Source organism: Rhinopithecus roxellana, chromosome 5 (genome assembly GCF_007565055.1).
Source record: "Rhinopithecus roxellana isolate Shanxi Qingling chromosome 5, ASM756505v1, whole genome shotgun sequence".
Lineage (NCBI taxonomy): Eukaryota > Metazoa > Chordata > Mammalia > Primates > Cercopithecidae > Rhinopithecus > Rhinopithecus roxellana.
In genome coordinates, this window is record NC_044553.1 from 170025543 (window position 1) to 170045675 (window position 20133).

Below are 20133 nucleotides of genomic sequence, written 5' to 3' on the forward strand. Positions count from 1 at the left end.
TAGAACGCACCTGCGGCCCCGCCCCCGGCCGAACGCTGAGGCGGCGGCAGGCTGGCGAGGCCGGGCGGCTCGGCCCTCGAGGCACAGTCACCTTCCCTTCCCCCGCCATTCCGCCCACCCCCCTCACTCAGCCACAGAGCAGCCGCCGCGCTCCTCAGCCGCCCCGAAATCTAAAGGGGTCCGTCTCCGGCACCACAACCAAATGGCCGAGCCTCCCTGGCCGGCTGCGCAGCCCGCCCATTGGTCCCTTCCCCCCCCGCCGCCGCTGCCATTGGCTGTTGCCCGGAGACCCTGGGCGGCGATTGGCTCGGGCCGCTGCCGCTCTTCCGCGGGGCCGCAGATCCCGCCTCCACGGCGATCAGGTTAGTGTGCGCCGCGGGTGCTGGGGGCTCGAGAACCGAGCGGAGCTGGTTGAGCCTTCAAAGTCCTAAAACGCGCGGCCGTGGGTTCGGGGTTTATTGATTGAATTCCGCCGGCGCGGGAGCCTCTGCAGAGAGAGAGCGCCAGAGATGGAGATGGGCAGACGGATTCATTTAGAGCTGCGGAACAGGACGCCCTCTGATGTGAGCATTTGCCAAAAATATCTCTGTCGGTCCATTCTCCTACTTTGTGTGTGTGTGTGCGCGCTGGGGGGAGGCACTTTTTTTGGGGGGGGCGCCCGGGAGGTGCGGGTTTGGGGGTCGGACTGCAAGCGAATTGGCAAGGCTGGGGGGTTGCAATGCCATCCGAGCATGTTCCGGCTGCCGCCGCCGCTGCCCTTGGTGTGTGACTACCTGTGCGTGTGCTCCCGCGTGTGCGAGTGTGGGTGCGAGAGTGTGCGTGCGAGTGTGCACCCATCGGGGGCCAGCGGGCGCACGCGTTTGGGTCGGAGAGAATGAGGCGAAATCACCCTCGGAGATCGCTGCTCCCGTGACTCCGTCTGGGGGGAAGATTAACGAGGGAGGAGGAGGAGAGGGGCTGCCTCCTGAATTTAACAACAAAAAAAGGGGGTTTTACATTTTATAAATGTATCCCCCCTTCCGCCCCCCACCGGCGCCTCCCCCCTCCCTTTCGCTCCCTCGCTCGCTCGCACACACAATAAGTTTGGGGCTTCGCGAGTCCGGTTTAGTTTCTGATAAATGTGGGCCGAGGGCCCCGGGGAGAGCGCGTGGGGAGGGGGCTGCAGCGGAGTTGGGAATGGCTGGAGTTTAAAGTGCGTCTTCATTTCTTTGCAGTGATGAGGCGAGAGACGGGGGAGCCATATTTGTAACTTTGTAGTGTTCGTGAACGCGCCCTTTCTCTCCCTCCCTCCCTTTCTCTGCCTCCCTTCCTCTCCTCCTCTTTCTCCCTCACTCTTTCCACCCCACCTTCGGGCCAGATGCTGATGTTTCTTCCTTTCCTTCCGAAGGGAGGATAAATTCGAAGGAGGGGGAGGGATTTTCGAACGTGCAAAGGCACAGATAATCCCCGCGCCTCCCTGCCTCCACTGATCGCTGGTGCAAGTTGCCCAAAGGCTACGTCCCGGTCCCCCCTCGCCCCAGCTCCTTCCGGCCTCCCCAAGATGCCAGCCTTTGGGCCCTGGTGTCCCCCAGCTCGAACCCCCGTTCCGTCTTTCTCAGGGCTGGGCTCGTCGGCAGCCATTCGGCGCCTGCTTAATAAATGGGCACGGGAAACTTTGTCAGGACGCGAGCTGCCCGGAGCTGGCGCCGGTGGTGGGTACTGGCTGGGTCCACGTTTATGCGGGCATGGCAAACACGCAGCTCTAGGATGGGAGTTTGCCCGCTAGCCGCCGTTATTGATTGGGCAGCGGCGGGAGCACGGCCGGAGGAAACTTACACGGGTGGGAATCGCCAGGCTCGAGCGAAAGCCCACCCCCGAGGAGGGGGAAGGTGAGGGTGGGTGACTCGAACGCTGGTTTTTATTTCTGCCTCCCTCTCGCTTTCAAACCTGAGTGTTTTCGGCGAGTTGGCGGCTCTGGGGCGGAGACCCCGGCCAACTCCCCTCTTGGCCCCTCGGGGGGACCGGGGACGCGCTGGCGGGAGGACGCCCCCAGTCTCGGTGGCCCGAGCTCCACGGAGTTGGGAGTTTGGGCAGCACCGTGCGCTGGCCTGTCGCTCCTCCAGCCCGTTAAACCCGAATCCCGGCGAAGACAGGCCTCGCTTCCTCTTTTCCCTAGTTCCTCCCCCCAAACCTGAGTGAGACTTTTGAAAACAAGATCCTTTTTGTCTACCCCCTCCCCGCCTTAACGCAGCTGTGGACTGGAGACGTGCGAGTGCCTTATGGCGCGCAGGGCGGGGAGGGGGCGGTCGCGGGAGAGTAGGGGGCGCCGCCGGAGGAGGCCGGAGTTTCCCCGCACTATTTACCGTTGGTTTGCTTCTCTCCGGCCGCTTTCGTCCTGGCCGGGACCCGGCGCCTTACGTTTGGGGGCTGGGTGTGGTGATGGGGGAGGGGGCCGGGGCCGCGGTCTTCCCGCGTACTTTCCGGAAGCCCCCTGCGCGGAGGGGGAAGGGCGCCGAGCGCGGGGTCGGGGTCGCCGCGGGTGGGTGTGGGGGCGCGGCTGGCCTGGCGAACCCGACTGACGCTGCCGGCCCCCCGGGAGCGAGCCGGAAAGCGGGTCGAACCGGCGCTTTAAACTTCCCCGAGTGTGTGTGTGTGTGTTGGGGAGGGGAGCGCACCGCGCCGTTCTGGGAGCGATTTCTCACGCTTCGCCCCCTCGCCTCCCAGCCTCGCGGCCCACACGCCTGCCCCCTGCCTGGAGGCGGGGTGGAGCGCGGGTGGCGGAGGAGGGGGTACTTTCTGCACATTTGCGGGGGTGGGGGAGAAAGCTAGCGAAAGAGGGACAAAAGGGGTGGGGGAGGAGGAACTGTATTTTTTTAAACGTTCTTAAGACAAATGGCTCCCAGAGCGCGCCCCCTGCGCCCCTCCCCGCCGCGCTGCTCCCGGGCCCCCCACACACCCACCTTCGGCACCTCTCCCAACTGGGCTCCGGGAGCTGGTGGCCATGCCGCGACGCCGAAATAGGACGAGCAGCCATGTTTCCCGGGGCTCGCGCCGCACGCCCCGCCCCTCCTCCCCGGCGAGGGGCGCGGGGCTCGGAATGCGGGCTCTGGGCTCCATGCGGCGCGGGGCGCGGGCAGGCGGGCGGTGGGGGTGCAGTACGCGCGGGGCCGGCCTTGTGGCTTCCCGGGCTGGTTTCGAGCTCCAGGTTTTATTTTTATTATTTGTTTTTGTTTATTTAATTTTAACGGCTAGGCCCACCAGGGGCTGAGCCCGAAGGGCGCCCAGGCGTTACTGGGGGGCGGGAGCCGCCGCCAGGGCCCTGCGCGCCTGTGGCACGACTGTCGGGCGCCGGGCTGCCATTTTGTCACCGTGGCTGTTGTCGCTGTGGGGGGCGGGGGGAGCGGAGTCTTGCGCCATCGCCCCGACGGCCTCCCGCGTGGAGGCGGCAGGGGGAGCCGGCATTGGGGACCCCCAGTTGTGCTCTGAGCCCCGATGGGGGTTTCCGCCCGGCGCCAGCGGCCTGAGGCTGTGCTGGAGCGTCACGGCGGCCGCGGCGCCGGGAGGACGACGATCCTCTGTGCAAGTGCCCCCCCACGCGCTCCCTGCCTCCCCCGCCCTCCTCTCCGGGGTTTTGCTGTTCCTCCTGCAGGCGTTCAGACGTAGTTAAATGTGGCCTTAAGGACTAACCGATCGCTCTGGTGTTTGCTCTTTCGGCGGAAGTGATAGAGTAAGGGGAACATTAAACACGAGGTTCTTTTGGCGGGGGTGAAGGGTGTCGCGCACGCGACTGTAGTGGCCCTGACTGAAGCCAAGGACAGCAGCCTCTTCCCCGGGAGGGAAGAGTTGTCGATCCGTTGGGGAAACGCCCTCCCGGGCTGGGCTCTCCGGGAAGGTAGGTCGAGCTCCGTGTTTCAGGTGGATGTTGCAGCGCCCTGCAGGCTAGGGGAACCCTCCTCGGTCTTAACCTGCTCCTTCGCCCTTTTATTTTTGCCTGGGGGAAGACAGCTACAATAGTAATGAGGTCCTAAACCGAAAGAGAGGGATGAAGGTTTGCTTTTGAAAAAAGTAAACCGCCTTTCTCTGGCTGTTGACTTAGGAGCCAGGGTCCTCCAGTGCTGGCGTCTCTGAGAATTTTTAAAAGCCGGTATTTAGGTGCTGGTTAAGCACCTCACGAACTGAACTCTGGTATCTGTGCAGAGACTAACTTTCATGGCAGTGTCCAGCAGAGACTGCCTTGGAAGCCAGCTTTTACTTTGACCTTTGGAATACATCGCATGATGTTTTCCAGACTGACTTACTGCCTAATTGGGTTCAAGTAGCGTGATATTAACTCCAGTTTATGCAAGCCAACCAGGAACTCACAGGCAGAAAATTGAGCCTGAATTCCCGTATGGTCCTCGTCAGTTGAGTTCTGCTGCTGATAGTTTGGAGTCTGGGGGGCTCCATGATGAAGATGGGCTTAGGAATTACACAGACCTGGATTTGAATTCCCCCTGCCACAAGAGGTAGGATACATTTACCTGCCCTTGTGACCTTGGACTGGTGAGCTTAACCTACCTTTTTGAAACTTGGTTTCTTCACCTGTAAAACGGCATAGTAATTCCATTTAATCAGTAAATGATGACAAAACTGGTTTGATATGGCCCTCAGTATATGCTGTCTATATGACAGTGTTAGTCTCGGAGACATATCAGGGTGCTTCCAGGCATTACTTTAAGCTCCTCCATGGTTTAGGATAATAACAATATTAGCTAATGCTTACATGGCAGCCACGCTGTGTCTGGCACATTTCTTAAGTGGATTACATGTATCAACTAATTTAGTCCCCACAACAGCACTGTGAGGTAGGTATTATTATCATCATCATTGTGCATATGGAAATTGAGGCATACAGGGGTTGTCATGTGACCAGTGAGTGGCAGAACCAGGATTCAGACTCAGCCAGTCTGCATACTCAACCTCTACACACTCCTTTGAAACACGCTTTTCTCTTAAGATACTGTAAGGAAGAGGTTTTACTTCTCCAGCTTTGGAGTGGTGCCACCTTAGAAAGAGAATGAATTTTCTATTATTGAAGATGCTGAAATGAAGAGTGGATAGCATCCTAGTTGAAGATTTTAGAGGGCCAGGAGGTTCAGGACCAGGGGCTCTGGATTACCATTTTATGAAGCCATGCATTGAGTTTACTTTAGCACATCACAGTGGGTTAGATTGAAGTGGATCTGGCCTTTAAGGTGCTGGGGGACACATTTGCAGTAAGGAGAAGACAAGCAGGAGCTGCTCAGGCAGTGTGCATCTGCAGCCAAAAAAAACTTAACATAATTGGCATGTCGTTAGTATCTGGGACATAGTATACTCATAACACCTCATGGATCATCTCACTTAATCATCCCAGCAACTCTTTAAGAGTAGGCCAAGCAGTGCAATGCCATCCCTGTTGTGAGGATGAATCATCTGATTTTTGGAGAGGTTGAGCAACTGGTAGGTGGCACAGCCGGGTTCTCGCACTGCAAAACCGCAGTCCCCTTTGGTGGACAGTGGACAGAGACTCCGAGGATTGGATAGTCCGTTGGGTCCATGGCCCATTACCAGAATCATGTGAGAGGCATGTAAAATGCGGATTTCTGGGCTCTACCCCTAGTCACAGGAGTACCACAGCGATCACCAAACTATAACTGAGCTCCCTGTTTTTGTACAGCCATGAGCTAAAAATTATTTATACATACAAACTTTGCGGTCAATCTGATGGTATGGAACACTATCTTTGAATCCCAATGACAAGAGATGTTATTCCCCCCCAAAATAAGAAATCCACTTGTCTCGTTAGCAGATCTCATTGCAAAAAAAAAAAAAAAAAAATGTACTCAATATATTCTGAACTTTATCAATAAAAGAATTGTGGAAATGTGTTAGATTTTTCTCTTGTAAAGTGCCTATGTAGTGTTCTCAATTTTGGCTCTTGATGAAGTTTACTATCTGTCTTCTTTGCAGAAGAGGTTTGCTGAAAAGGTGGTTCAGTAGTTTGGCCCCTGGGATCTGGTGTTTTGCTTTGTTTAAGCAAATGGCAAGCCATATATTTGGGTGGTACTCTCAGGGTCTTTTTAAGTCCTTTTATGTATTCTGTGCCCTTTAAGTAATTGGCACCTAGTGGAAATCAGCCTCAACCCAGGAACCTCCACAGAAAGAGAAATTATCCTTGTTACTGGTTTAATATGAAGCACTTCTCATCTAGAGTTCTTTATAGCCAACTGAAATTCTTCGTTGTGTACTCAGAACATGTCAAAGCCTTCTGTGTATCTTGTAGTTGAATGGTCACTCTTAGGTTCTAGATGTCATCTCAGAGATAGACAGAAGGAGCTTTGGATTGCAACAGTTAGAGCTTTGAGGCTTGAACCAAAGGTGGGGCAGCTGTGTACCCAGTGGCTGACAGCAGCCTTTCAGAGCCCAGATCTTTGAAAACAACGGATAATCCTGGAATCTCTAGTTTTTGGCCTGCTGCTTTTCTACCATGTGTGTTTCCTGGGGAATGAACCAGCAGCATAGTGGCTTTGAGTTTCAGAACAGTTTTTCACTCTAGCCTCTTATGCCTGAGCTAATGAATGGAAGGAAGGGTTATAAAATTGGCCAGGTCAAGGGAAGGAGGAGATAAATTCAAGGGGACAAATTCTAGTCCCCATAACGGCAGCCTGTGTTATGACAGCAAACCACAACCCCAGTTCCCTCTCTTGTGCTGCTGCTGCACCAGCAGCCTCTCAGGGTGACTTACTCTAGACTTACACAGTTGGCCATCCTTCTTTTTTTTTTTTCTTTTCCTCTAGCAGTATGAGACTTGTTTCCTTTATGTATTTATTTATTTGATAATTTTTGTAGAGACGGGGTTTTGCCATGTTGACCAGGCTAGTCTCAAACTCCTGGACTCAAGTGATCTGCCCACCTTGGCATCCCAAAGTGCTGGGATTACAGGTGTGAGCCCCTGCGCCTGGCCCCCTTCTTCAATACCACTGGAAAGACATCTACTTGAGCTTTCAGAGCTGGCCATCCCAGAGCTTGGGTCCAAATTAATTACATCACATTGAAATTATTGAAATTAAAAACTTCCTGGAAATTGTGTAGGATACTCTTCAGACATCTCATGCCTTCTCTATTTTGGTGCAGTCAGTTAGGAAAGGAGCAGGGAGCTTGTTGGTGATTGGGCCAATGAACGTGGTCCAATTGTCTGGCCTGAATTCTAACTTAGTTTTTTTTTTTTTTTTTTTTTTGAGGCGGAGTCTCGCTCTGTCGCCCGGGCTGGAGTGCAGTGGCCGGATCTCAGCTCACTGCAAGCTCCGCCTCCCGGGTTTATGCCATTCTCCTGCCTCAGCCTCCCGAGTAGCTGGGACTACAGGCGCCCACCACCTCGCCCGGCTAGTTTTTGTATTTTTAGTAGAGACGAGGTTTCATGGTGTTAGCCAGGATGGTCTCGATCTCCTGACCTCGTGATCCGCCCGTCTCGGCCTCCCAAAGTGCTGGGATTACAGGCTTGAGCCACCGCGCCCGGCCTCTAACTTAGTTTAAGAGGAGGCTCATAGCTCTGGTGTCCAGAGAGGCATTTCTTTAGAAACGTTTGCCACCAGGATCCCTCCTCCTTGTTTTAGCAGTCCATCCCTTGCTCTAGCTAGTTCTCTGGTCTCCTAGGAACTACCCTCCTCCAGTCCGCCAGCACCGCTGCCTTCAAGTAGAGAAACATGGACCTGACTCTGAATCTTCTATTGCTTTGAAATATAATTATACAACAAATGATAAATACCCAACAATGATGTTTTCATTAAAGAGATGGAGTCTGGCAGGGACAGAGATTTGTGAAGGCATCTGTTATTCAAAACTTCTCATTTAATAAAATTTGTTGAAACTAGATGAGCAAAGCACCATGGCCCTGAGCCACCTTCTCAGACATGGAAGCAGCCTCCTTGTCTAGAACTAGTTGTCCTGATGATATACAGACTCTAAAGAAGATGGAAGTCCCTTTATTCTACCACACCAAGCCCTGTGCTGGGCCACACCCTGCAACCCCCTGCTTTCCCTCAGATTTATTTTGTTTTTAGCTCCACAGCTGCCCCCTGAATTCATTCAGCTACTGTTTCCTTTACCAAAACTTGCTCCAGGCAGCAGATCTAAAAGATCAGCTTACTTACTACTCCACTGTTATTTACTCTAATGTGGATTAAAGTCAGTGCTGTTTTTCCCAGAGGTATTTACATTTGGAGATTCTGGTTTGGTGAGGGAATTACCGGACAACTATTAAAGACTTGGATGCTCTCCTTAGCTTTGCTATTAACTAAGTTGAACAAGTTGTTTGGCTTCTTTGGGCCTCTGTTTTCTCCATTCTAAAATGGGAGTGTTGAATTAGATCAGTGGCTTTCGAACTTTCTGGTCCTAATAGTAAGAAATACATTTTACACTGCTACCCGTTATGTACACGCATTCCTGTGTTCTGTGGAAAACCGATGCCACACTCCTCCCTTACTACATGTAAAATATTTTTATTCATTAAAAAGAAAACTGACGGGCTTGGACCTACAAATTAGTTTCATTACTTGTTTGTTTGTTTTTTTTTTTTTTTTTTTTTTTTTGAGACGGAGTCTCGCTCTGTCACCTAGGCTGGAGTGCAGTGGCTGGATCTCAGCTCACTGCAAGCTCCGCCTCCCGGGTTCACGCCATTCTCCTGCCTCAGCCTCCCGAGCAGCTGGGACTACAGGCGCCTGCCACCTCGCCCGGCTAGTTTTTTGTATTTTTTAGTAGAGATGGGGTTTCACCGTGTTAGCCAGGATGGTCTCGATCTCCTGACCTCATGATCCGCCCGTCTCGGCCTCCCAAAGTGCTGGGATTACAGGCTTGAGCCACCGCGCCCGGCCTCATTACTTGTTAATGTTTGAAACCCATTAAAAGATGGATATGCCCTTGGTAACTTTGTTGAGGCCTCTCCACTGAGGGTCAATCATGTCTTCTGTTTTAAACCAGCCCACCCCATCTTCTCCAGCTGCTCTCCTATGTCTTGCTCCTCTCCCCGCAAACCTCACAGCATAAGGGCTCAATCCTAAGCTCCTACCCCAGACTGGTGCCTTCCAAAGTTCCTGGTGCCAGTGGCCCCCCGTCAGCCATGTTCCCCCAGCCCCTTCTCCACACTCTTGTCACCCAGGGCACCCATCCTTCAGTGCATTGCACACTTTGCGCGCTGGGTCAGGGAAGACTGTGGAGAGAGGACAGTGCACCTGGTTTCCCCACATAGACTGCGTGGGGATACCCCCACGCAGTCCTGCCTCCCCTGCTTCCAACTGTGGCACTTGGACATGCTCATCTCAGGGCACTTTCCCTTTTTGTCTCTGCAAAATGAGGTGGTAATAGTGCCTGCCACACTGTGTGGCACACAGTAAGCTCTCAAGAAATGTTAGCTGTTGTTGCCGTTAGAACACCATAGCTGGAATACCATAACTGGCATTCACTTAAAAAAAAAAAAAAAAAAAAAAGTAGGGCTGGGCGCGGTGGCTCACGCCTGTAATCCCAGCACTTTGGGAGGCCAAGAAGGCAGATCACCTGAGGCCAGGAGTTCAAGAACAGCCTGGCCTTGACTCTACTAAAAATACACACACACAAAAAAATTATCCGGGTGTGGTGGCGGGTGCCTGTAATTCCAGCTACTCGGGAGGCTGAGGCAGGAGAATCGCTTGAACCCAGCAGACGGAGGTTGCAGTGTGAGCCGAGATCATGCCACTGCACTCCAGCCTGGGCAACAAGAGCGAAACTCTGTCTCAAAAAAATAACCAGCTTACATTATTCACAGACAAATTACATAAAAAAGTGACATTTCTTTCAATGGGAAAAGAGGTTTAGAAGCTAGAGATTCAAACTTACCGGAAGTTACTTTTTCGCACTAGGAATTCACTACAGTCATGACATTGGACTCTAGGTAGTTTCTACTGAGGATAAAGCGACTCGTCCCTCTTCTGGGCAGCTCTTACTGCCCTCAGCAACTATCTCAGGCCTCCACCCATTCCCTCCCAGCCAGGACGTCCCCCTCACAGAAAATGGAAACCTCCTGGTTTCCTAAGCAACTGTGAGGCTGAACCTGCCTTAATCCCTCCCAGTTCAGCGGTCCTCTTGTCTTGGCTACCCCTGCCTAGTTCCCTTGTTCCTCCTGGGCACCTAGCCACTCCTGTCCTTTGGGTTCTCCTCCAGCTGGGGATGCTTCTCCCATCTTAAAGCAAAGACTCCCTTAATTGATCCTGTGTTGCGCTATAGTTACTGCCCATCCCACTCGTCTCCCTATTCCCTAAACTTTCTGAATTGTCTATCTTCTCCACCCTGTCACCTCTCTTACTCCACCCCGTGAAGCCTGGTTTGCTTCCAAATAGTGCCAAGAATCCCAACAGCCTTCATTTCTTATCTTGCGTGATGTCTCAGTGGCGGGATTCAGCATTTTTTTTTTTTTTTTTCCCAGACAGAGTCTTGCTCTGTCCAGGCAGGAGTGCGCAGTGATGTGATCTCAGCTCACCGCAGCCTCCACCTCCTGGGTTCAAGCAATTCTCATGCCTCATGCTCCCGAGTAGCTGGGATTACAGGTGCCCACCACCACATCTGGCTTTTTTATTTTTAGTAGAGATAGGGTTTTACCATGTTGGCATGGCTGGTCTTGAACTCCTGACCTCAAGTGATCCACCTGCCTCGGCCTCCCAAAGTGCTGGGATTACAGGCGTGAGCCACCACGCCTGGCCGGGATTCAGTCTTCCTGACTTTATGAAAGATGTTCCCCACTTGGCTCTCCCTTTCTCTGGTGTATCTTCCACGGCTCTAGTCACTCCTCAGATGTCTCCAGCTGGGTGCTCCAACAGTGTCCTCCTCTTAAGTCCAAAGGGAACCCGTGTCCTCTGTCCCTTGCCCCCCACCGGCCCACACACACACTCATGATCCTCTTTCCATCCATCGCCATTACAAGTCCTGTCTGTTTACAACATGCTCTGTTGCTTGCCACTGATCTCCCTGTATCATAGTCTAGTCCTCTTGAAGCCGTGCTGCGACCTTCGACTAGAATGATCTTATCAAAACACACGTAACCATGTCACCCCATACTTAAAATTCACCATTCTTCCTAGGATAAAGTCCCAAATCTTTAATAAACACCAACAAGGTGCTGCATGGTCTGGCCACTGCTGGCCTCTTCCTGTCATCTGTTCCCTTGCCCCACCCTCTCTGGGCCTTTCTGGCTGCCTCTCATTCCTGCAAACCTGCACCACACTGAGACTGCCACTGTATCCAGTTGGCATCTAGTCATCTTTACTGCCTCCAGCCTCCTCTCAGGTTTAAATCTAGTTCTTTTGCCAGAAAACTCTTACAGAACTTTTCCCTCAGAGTGCTTCAGTTTATAACTACATATTCTAGATTATGAGTGTTTAATTAGCATCTCTGTCCCCTTGCCTTGTGGGTACACTACACGATTTGAGGGACTTGCTTTTGCTGATCATTGTAGTCCTCAGAGCTCCACACTGTGCCTGGCACATGGTAAGCTTTCTAGAAGTACTGATGGAGTGAAAGATCTGTGGTACTTACACCTTCTTGTCACTTTCATCACCTACCAGTTAGTTGGTACATCAAGCAGGGAAGCCACTGAAACGAAGCCCACACCTTCGCACCCCCACCCCCACCCATGCTGGTGTGAGTTTCTGATTGGAGTTGCCTCTGGGTGGGTGATGCCTACTGTCTCAGGTCGCTGGTCATCACCTTTTTCTCATTATCACATCCCTTACCAGTAAACAATTTGAACCTGAGCCCCAGTATGTCTATCTTGCAGTTATGGATTATTCACATACACTACCTATAAATATGTACATTATAAAATGTAACACCAAAAATATAAATTAAAAAGGCTATGTTTAAAAATCTAAGAAGTCCTGAAATTCTTGCATCCCAGTGGTTTGTCTTGGGCAGTCCACATAAGAGACTACTGTTCTAATTAATTGCACGTTTTATTTTAAATTCAGTTACTAAAGTTCACTCTGTAAAAGAAATGCTCATACCTTCCTAGACACTGTTTGCTTGTTAAGATCTCTCCAGCCCTAGTGTGTGATGAGTAGGGGTGGGGGACATTCACAGTCCCCCTTTAATATAATAAGCTAGCTTGCCCGAGATCCTTGGTGAATCAAGGCTCCACTATCGTGTGTCAGCTTGGTACTCTTTGTTTAGGCTGTGTGGACAGATCCACCAAAGTCCCCTCCAGTCACCCCTGGGCTCCCATGTTGGTAAACCCCCAGGTTCTCTCTGCCCATGTCCTGAGAGGCCAAGAAGTAGCTATGATAAGGATTCCAACAGCCATAGACTCAGGGTGGGTGGGAAGGTGGCTTTCTCCTAGTTATCTTGGAGTGGGGAACAAGTAAGAGGCAGGATGTGTGGGCTGGAAGGGCAGAGACAGAGGTACACAGTGAAGCTTGAAAGAGAGAGGCCCGCAGAGTCTCTTTGCTGAAAGATTTCAGCAAAGTTGTGCTGGGACTCTGCAGCCAGTAGTGCCCACCCCTGGGTTTCTGGATTCTGCTGCCTCCTATAGAATTCATGAGAACTATGTGTGTATGCATGTGCGTGTGCAGGGGGTGATAGGGTGGAGGCAAGGGCCTGTCATTCTAAATTTAGAGGAATTACTTTCAGATTTCTTCAGGGACCATGCATCTGGAGGAGGGACTCATCTTCACTTTATGTAACCAACTGTCACCTTAGCCACTGGCTTCATGGGCAGGCCTAAGTGGTATAACTGAATGGAGGGGTGAGGGGGGTCCACTGACATGGCCTGTGTGCCCAGCATCCAGAATGAGGCAAGGAGTTGTATAAATGCTATGTAAGTATTTTTGTAGCAAATTCAATTTCTTTTTTTTTTTTTTTTCTTGTTGAGACGGAGTCTCGCTCTGTCGCCCAGGCTGGAGCGCAGTGGCCGGATCTCAGCTCACTGCATGCTCCGCCTTCCGGGTTTATGCCATTCTCCTGCCTCAGCCTCCCAAGTAGCTGGGACTATAGGCGCCCGCCACCTCACCCGGCTAGTTTTATGTATTTTTTAGTGGAGACGGGGTTTCACTGTGTTAGCCAGGATGGTCTCGATCTCCTGACCTCGTGATCCGCCCGTCTCGGCCTCCCAAAGTGCTGGGATTACAGGCTTGAGCCACCGCGCCTGGCGCAAATTCAATTTCTTGAATCCAGTCCTTGCATCCTGGGCTGGGTAGGGGAGAGTGGTTATAGAGGATGGTGGTGCCTGGCTCCCGTGGTGGAGCTGGGGTGATGGAGCATAGCACATACACTGGAGGGAGGAAGGTGTGTGGTTAGTAAAGCAGATTTCAACCCCAGCTGTGGATCAGAACTGCCAGGGGAACATCTGAAGCAATACCCAGGCTCTGCCTGAACTGAGTCAGTCTCTGAGGGTGGTGCCCCAGTCCATGTATTTTTAGAAAGCTCTAAAGGGGACTCTAAAGTACAGTTGGGAACCACACCATGGAGCAGGGTGCAGAGCTTCACAGCAGGTAGGAAGAAGTAACTAAGTGGAAACTAGAGGAAAATGGAGCAGAGAAACCAGGAAATAGGAAAGAAGGATGCAGGGTTTAATCTGCTGGGGTATAGGGATCCGCTCCTTGACCTGCCACCCACATCCCCACCACCATGGGGTTCACACAAGCACGTTCTGGTCATCACACTTGGAATTTTTCATTTACGTGTATCTCAGGATGCTGCTGCTGGAAGTGTCGAGTGGGCCTTACTGATCAAGACTAGACTTGAACCGTCCTTGATGTCCAGCTCTTGAGAGGCCATGGACCTTTTGTAAAATGGCGGGGGCCCAGGCACAGACCCAGGCAATCAGGTACAGTGGGCAGTAGTGCTTGAGGACTACTGAGCGTGAGGATGTTGGCAAGTCACCTCACTGAGCCTTAGTTGCCACATCTGTGAAATGGTAAATAACAGTAATACCTGCTTCCCAGGGCTTATTGTTAGGACCAAAAGAGATATCCTTTATGCCAGGTATGTGTTGTAGAAGGACTGAAGGTTAGATTCTACCCGTCAGGGCTTGAATGAATTGTTTGGTCAGCAGTAGGGTTGGGGTGGAGTCAGCCCCTATCCAGAAGGCGCTTGCTGGGGTGGGAGCAAAGTCGGAAGAGCTGTCTCGGCCTGCCCCAGGAGAGCTGTTGAAGTGGAGGAGAGGGGGCAGGGAGGCTCTGGGCAAAGGAGAGACCACTCAGTTTTTTGGGGCATTGGGGCTGGAGGGATACCAGCCAAGCTGCAGGCATCACCTGCCCCCAGGCCTCTTCTGGAGTGTGGGCTTTTGCCCTGGCTCACCTTTTCTGTAGCAGTTGTTCTGTGACCCTAGCCTTCTTGCCTCTAAACTCCCCTTCTGGCTGCAGAACTCCGGGCAAGCCTCTCCCAGTCCTTTGTCTTTCATTCACACAGCTCCTGAGAGGTCCCCTTTTCTGGGAAGCCCTCCTCAACTCATTGGAAGAAAGGGAGCAAATTGTGTCCACCCAGGTGACGTAAGTCCCCACCCTGGGGACTTCCAGGGCACGCAGCAGCGTTCGCCTCTCAGCCAAGTCCAGTACCACTCACTTAGGTGTCCATCTGTGGCTTTCTCTGTGTCTGGTCAGTGCTCCTTTATATGTCCATACCCCCTGCCAGAGGGCAGCATTGAGGGTGTGCAGAGCCCAGTGTGACTCTCCTGCAGCTGGGGACATAGAAGAGCTCTGTGATGATAACAGATGTGGTTCTCCAGCCTCTGGCCTGGCTGCCAGTGGGAATAGCCTGTCTGCTCTGGCACAGGGGCCTATTCCATATGGAGGGCCAGGAACTGGCCTTCACAGCCACCCAGGCATTCCTTCCACTTCTGTACGTCTTCCTTTCTCCGTGAAGATTTGGGTGTATCCTGTTTGTGGCCTGTGAAGACTGGGCAGGCATGTACTTTGTGAAGCTTTCTGCTCTCTCTGGTAGGCCTGATGAAGCCTATCTGCAGAGGTTGGCCTGAAGCCATAATGAGCAGTTCTGTTCTTTTTAGCCCTTGTCTAGTTTATGACTCTGTTGCAGACATGCCTTTCTGTGTCTTGGTTAAAAGTACTGGTGTGTCTGTGCATTTAGGTGTGGTCTATGAGTCTGGGAAAGCTTCTCCTAGAGGAGAGCCCTCCAGGGTTGCTCTTTGGGGTGGGAGTAGTGGGATCAGAAATGGAACGCTGGCTGCCCTCTTAAAGCCAAAAGCCTACTTCGTTCAGGGCAGGCAGTTGGCATGTGTAGGCACTCAGGAGCCTTCTTCAGTTCCAGCAGCCAGTGTGGTCATCATCAGGAGCGATAAGGTTGGATGTGGGAGTAAGAATGTGCCTCTGAGATTGACCAGTGGCCATAGACTCCAACAAGATGAGGATCTTGGTCTGAGAGGTGCCCACTGTATCAAAAACTAGACTTGTATTGAGCAAATGGCTTGTTAGCCCCAGGAGGTTTATTACGGCCACAAATGTCCCTGATGGTGAGCAGCACTTGGCCACTACTGTCTGATGTTAACCAGAGTTATGGGGGTGGTTTCTGCAAATACACAATACTGTGGAGGGGTTATGTGGCTTACCCAGAGGTGCCCAGATAGCAAATGAAGGTGCAAGATTGGAATCCCTGTCTTTCTGGTTGACCCTTGGCTTGGCTAACTCATTCATTCATTCATTCCATTCCACACACATTGATGAATGCCGACTCTGTACTAGGTTCTGTTCTAGGAACTAGATAAGACACATCACCTATGCTGTTCTTGTGGGGCTTCTGTTCCACTAGGGGAGATAGTCAGTAGTAAGCCATCAAGCAAAGGCATGGCTGCTGGTGTGATGAGTTCCATGAAGACCCATAAAGCTGTGTTAAAGGAGATGGGTGGTCCAGGAAGGCCTCTCTGAGGAGGTGGCATTTGAGCACTCAAGTAACTTACACTGGATTTCTGACTCCATGACCTGGAACTTAGGATATCTAATCTAGAAGTACCTCTGGAAGTCCTCTTCCCAGTAAACAAGCTAGGGTCCAGTGAGGTTAAGGTGTGAATTCATGGTACGACTCACGGGAAAGATGAAATTATACCCAAGAAGGACAAGTATAACAGCTGGCCACTGCTCTGCCCACACCAGCCTTGGGCTCTAGCCCTCTGCCTTTTCATCCCAGAATGTGTTTTGTTTTCCTCAAGACTCAGCCCTTTAAAAGATTTAGACTTCCAAATTGCATTTATTAGCAATAATAAATGTATTTTTTCGTGGCTGGGTGTGGGGGTGGGGTAGAAATTTTAAACACATTTGTGATGGTTGATCAGCCCTCCAGGTAAGGCAAGGGCTGACTACCTGGAGCTGGTGTTTTTCCTGCCTAGGCAGAGACACCGCCCAATTTTGTACCACCAGCTGCTGTCAATGTCTGTCAGAGTGGAATTTCCATTGGTGTTTCTGAAATAGCAGTGTTTCTTGGAAGACCCCCCCTTAGTACTTTCTGGATTCCATCTGGACCTGGTTTAGGGGGTTAGGTGCTTTTGAATAGAGGCTGGAGAGACCCTGCTGATGCCTCTGACCAGAGATGGTGAGGCAGGATTCAGAGGGCCCCCAGGGCTTATTTCAGGGAGAAAGAGGCCCACAGTTAAATCAGAGGTCACAAATAAAGCAACAGACCCCACCTCTCCCAAGGACCAGGCTGAGCCATAATTGGCCAATAGTTTCATCTAGAAGCAGGCATCCTACATCAATTTGAAAGGAGCTTCTGGTTGAAGTAAGACTTTATTAATTAGCCTGTTAGGAAAACAGCTTCCCAGTGTTATGAGGGCTGGATAATTTCATGCCTAATATTTTTCTTGGAGCTTCTAAAAGGAAGACACAGGCCGGGCACGGTGGCTCAAGTTCAAGCCTGTAATCCCAGCACTTTGGGAGGCCGAGACGGGCGGATCACGAGGTCAGGAGATTGAGACCATCCTGGCTAACACGGTGAAACCCCGTCTCTACTAAAAAACACAAAAAACTAGCCAGGCGAGGTGGCGGGTGCCTGTAGTCCCAGCTACTCGGGAGGCTGAGGCAGGAGAATGACGTGAACCCGGGAGGCGGCGCTTGCAGTGAACTGAGATCCGGCCACTGCACCCCAGCCTGGGCGACAGAGCAAGACTCGTCTCAAAAAAAAAGGAAGACACGGCTGCGCACAGTGGCTCACGCCTGCAAACTCAGCACGTTGAGAGGACAAGGCAGATGGATCGCGAGGTCAGGAGATCGAGATCATCCTGGCCAACATGGTGAAACCCCATCTCTACTAAAAATAGAAAAATTATCAGGGCTTGGTGGCACACACTTGTAATCCCAGCTACTCAGGAGGCTGAGGCAGGAGAATTGCTTCAGCCCAGGAGGCGGAGGTTGCAGTGAACCGAGGTCACGCCACTGCACTCCAGCCTGGCAACAGAGCAAGACTCTGTCTCCAAAAAAAAAAAAAAAGTTTGATTGTGAAATAGAGCACATAAAACCAAACAATATGTGTGAGATTTAATGATTTTTTGCCTATTTTTCTATTTAAATTATTATTTAATACTTTCAGGGATATCCTAGTAAAAGCGACTTTCCCTGTGCCTGCCTGTGCCTTTCTGTGCTAGGGCCTTAGAAATGTGTCTGGGTTTCCCCTGTGGCTCTGACACTCCATCAGACACCAGGGCTTGTGCACACAGGTGAGAAGCATCCCCAGGTGCCTCAGAGATACCGAAGAGGGTCTGGAATGTGGGAGAAAGGCAAATAGTTTTCCAATAAAAGTAGGCTAAGACATAATTAGGGGCTTAAGTGCTGCTTTAAAAAATAAGTAGCAGCATATTCCAGACTCCTCTAAGAAAAGAGAATTGCTCATTGTGGAACAGGCGTGGCAATGCAGTCCCTTTGCCTGGAGCACCTTGCTGCGGCCATCACTTAACACCCATTCTGGGATGAGAGGAGGCTTACCCGTTATTATCTACCATGAGCTTTGTATGGTCCTTGTTTGCCAGGTACTTGGCAAGCATTATCTTTTTGACCTTTTAGAACACCCCTGAGGTGTAGGTATGGCCACCCATTTCCAGACAGAGATTGGCCTAGAAAGGTCCTGATGGCTTCCAGGGCACACTGAGCAGCCGTTGTGTGTTGTAATGGTCCCTTCTGTTTGTCCTTCCCAGGCTGGACACTTGGGGAGCAGAAGTCAAAGACACCTTTATCATTGTACCCTTAGCACCTGGTGTAGTCCCTGGGATTTAGTAGGTTCTGAGGAGCGTGTATTGAATGAATGGAGGTTAAGTAACTTAGACATTAGATAATAGGACTCTGGGGTGGGTGTAATGGTTCACGCCTGTAATCCCAGCACTTTGGGAGGCTGAGGTGGGTGGATCACCTGAGGTCAGGAGCTCGAGACCAGCCTGACCAACATGGTGAAACTCCATCTCTACCAAATTTATAAAAAATTAGCTGGGCATGATGGCACATATCTGTAATCCCAGCTACTTGGGAGGCTGACGTAGGAGAATCGCTTGAACCTGGGAGGTGGAATTGCAGTGAGCCGAGATGGCGTCACTGCACTCCAGCCTGGGCGACTAGAACAAAACTCCGTCTCAAATAAATAAATAAATAAATAAATAAGATAATAGGACCCTGAGGCTCGATGACTGCCACCCTGTAGGTCTGAAATGGGACCTGATTCCAGCTCTTATCAATAAGCTAGGGGAATGCAAACTGACATGCCCAAGCTTATTGATATTGCAAAATTATTTATTACAGCAAAAGATTGGAAGCAACCCAGATATTCATCAATAAGAGACTGGTTAAGAAAAATGATGACACACTATGTAGTTGCAAATAAGAAACGAAGAGGGTTTTTATGTGCTCTGTTACACAAACTCCATGGAAAAAAAGGCAAAGCAATGATTAGTATAATATGCTAGATTTTTAATAAAAGAGAGAAGAAATAAGATTCTGAATTTGCTTGTATATGTGTGAACGTTCTAGAGAGATACTTAGCAGGTAGTATGGTTGACTGGGCAGACAGAGGATAAGATGGGAGGGAGAGTTAACTGTGTATCTTCTTACGCTTTTTGGTTTTAAAACCATTAGAATGAATGTGCTAGTCAAAAAATTGAAAAGAAAAAAAAATAAAAGAGGTGACCTCGAACCAGCGATTCCACTGACCTGGCGTTAGTCTCTCTATCTGTATGTGAGGCAGTTGGACCAGATTGCGACTCCTTAGTCTGAAGTGGAATGTTGTGAATATTGTATTTCCCAGGCTTTTGTGGACTTTTCCAGGAGATCCTGACCTTGTGCTAGGGTAATCTTTAGTCCCTTCCATTGGTGGCCTGGCCTGGCCCTCTCAGGATGTTTGAGAAAGGTTGGGGGCCACAGAGAGCAAGGAGCCTTCCCCAGAGGAGTCAAGTCTTGTTCCTGTCCCCTTTCCTCAGTTTATCCTCTGAGCACATGCCTCTGATGTGACTCAGTTGGTTCTTCCTCCAAAGTGAAGGATTTCAGTGAAGAGAGACTGTTCTGGAGCATTCTGGCAAAGTGCTACAGTTTAATAGGAAGAAAAAAAATGGCAGAACATTTTCCGGGTTATTTTTAATGCTTTTCAGTTCTGCAAACATTTGTTGTAAAGCTAAGTGCAAGGCAGTGTGGGAGAATCAGTTGCATAATACCTCACCTCTGCTTTCTGGGGTGCAAAGTCTTGAGTAAGAAACATGCTCATAAAATTCATCATAGTAACCTCTAGGACAGCCTGGCTTACCCGTGCTCTCATTGGGTCCCATGGAGACATGTGGGATTGGTAGGGATTCTTCCCATCTTACAGGTGAAGAAACTGACTCGCAGTGAAGTCTTGCTCAAAGCCACACAGTTTGGAACCAAACAAGATTTTCCGACCACTTCTCACGTGTCCAAACCCCCGTAATCAAAACATTCTCCCATAGGAGATGTTTGAGGTGTAGATTAGGCCTGTTTCCACCTGGAAACATGGAGCAAGCACAGTCCTGATTAAAGCTTCTTCTTCTTCACTTTTTTCCGTTGCTTTTTTTTTCTTCCTTTAAGGCAGAGCAAGGTAACTCTTAGGCTTATGGCCAGATCTCAGGTCTTATCTCCTTTCCTGTGGTCCAAGCAATTTTTGCTTTGCCTGTGAAACCCA

At 50.8% G+C, this 20133-nt stretch overlaps 1 protein-coding gene across 1 annotated transcript in view; it reads left to right on the top strand.

Annotated features, from left to right (window-relative positions):
* Positions 1-341: 341 nt before the first annotated feature.
* ANP32A (acidic nuclear phosphoprotein 32 family member A) overlaps positions 342-20133 on the top strand; it is a 41588-nt gene continuing 21796 nt past the window's right edge. The window contains exon 1 of the mRNA XM_010363637.2: positions 342-563. Within this exon, the coding sequence (XP_010361939.1) occupies positions 510-563 (54 nt within the window). The 5' untranslated portion in view covers positions 342-509. The remainder of the gene's footprint in view (positions 564-20133) is intronic.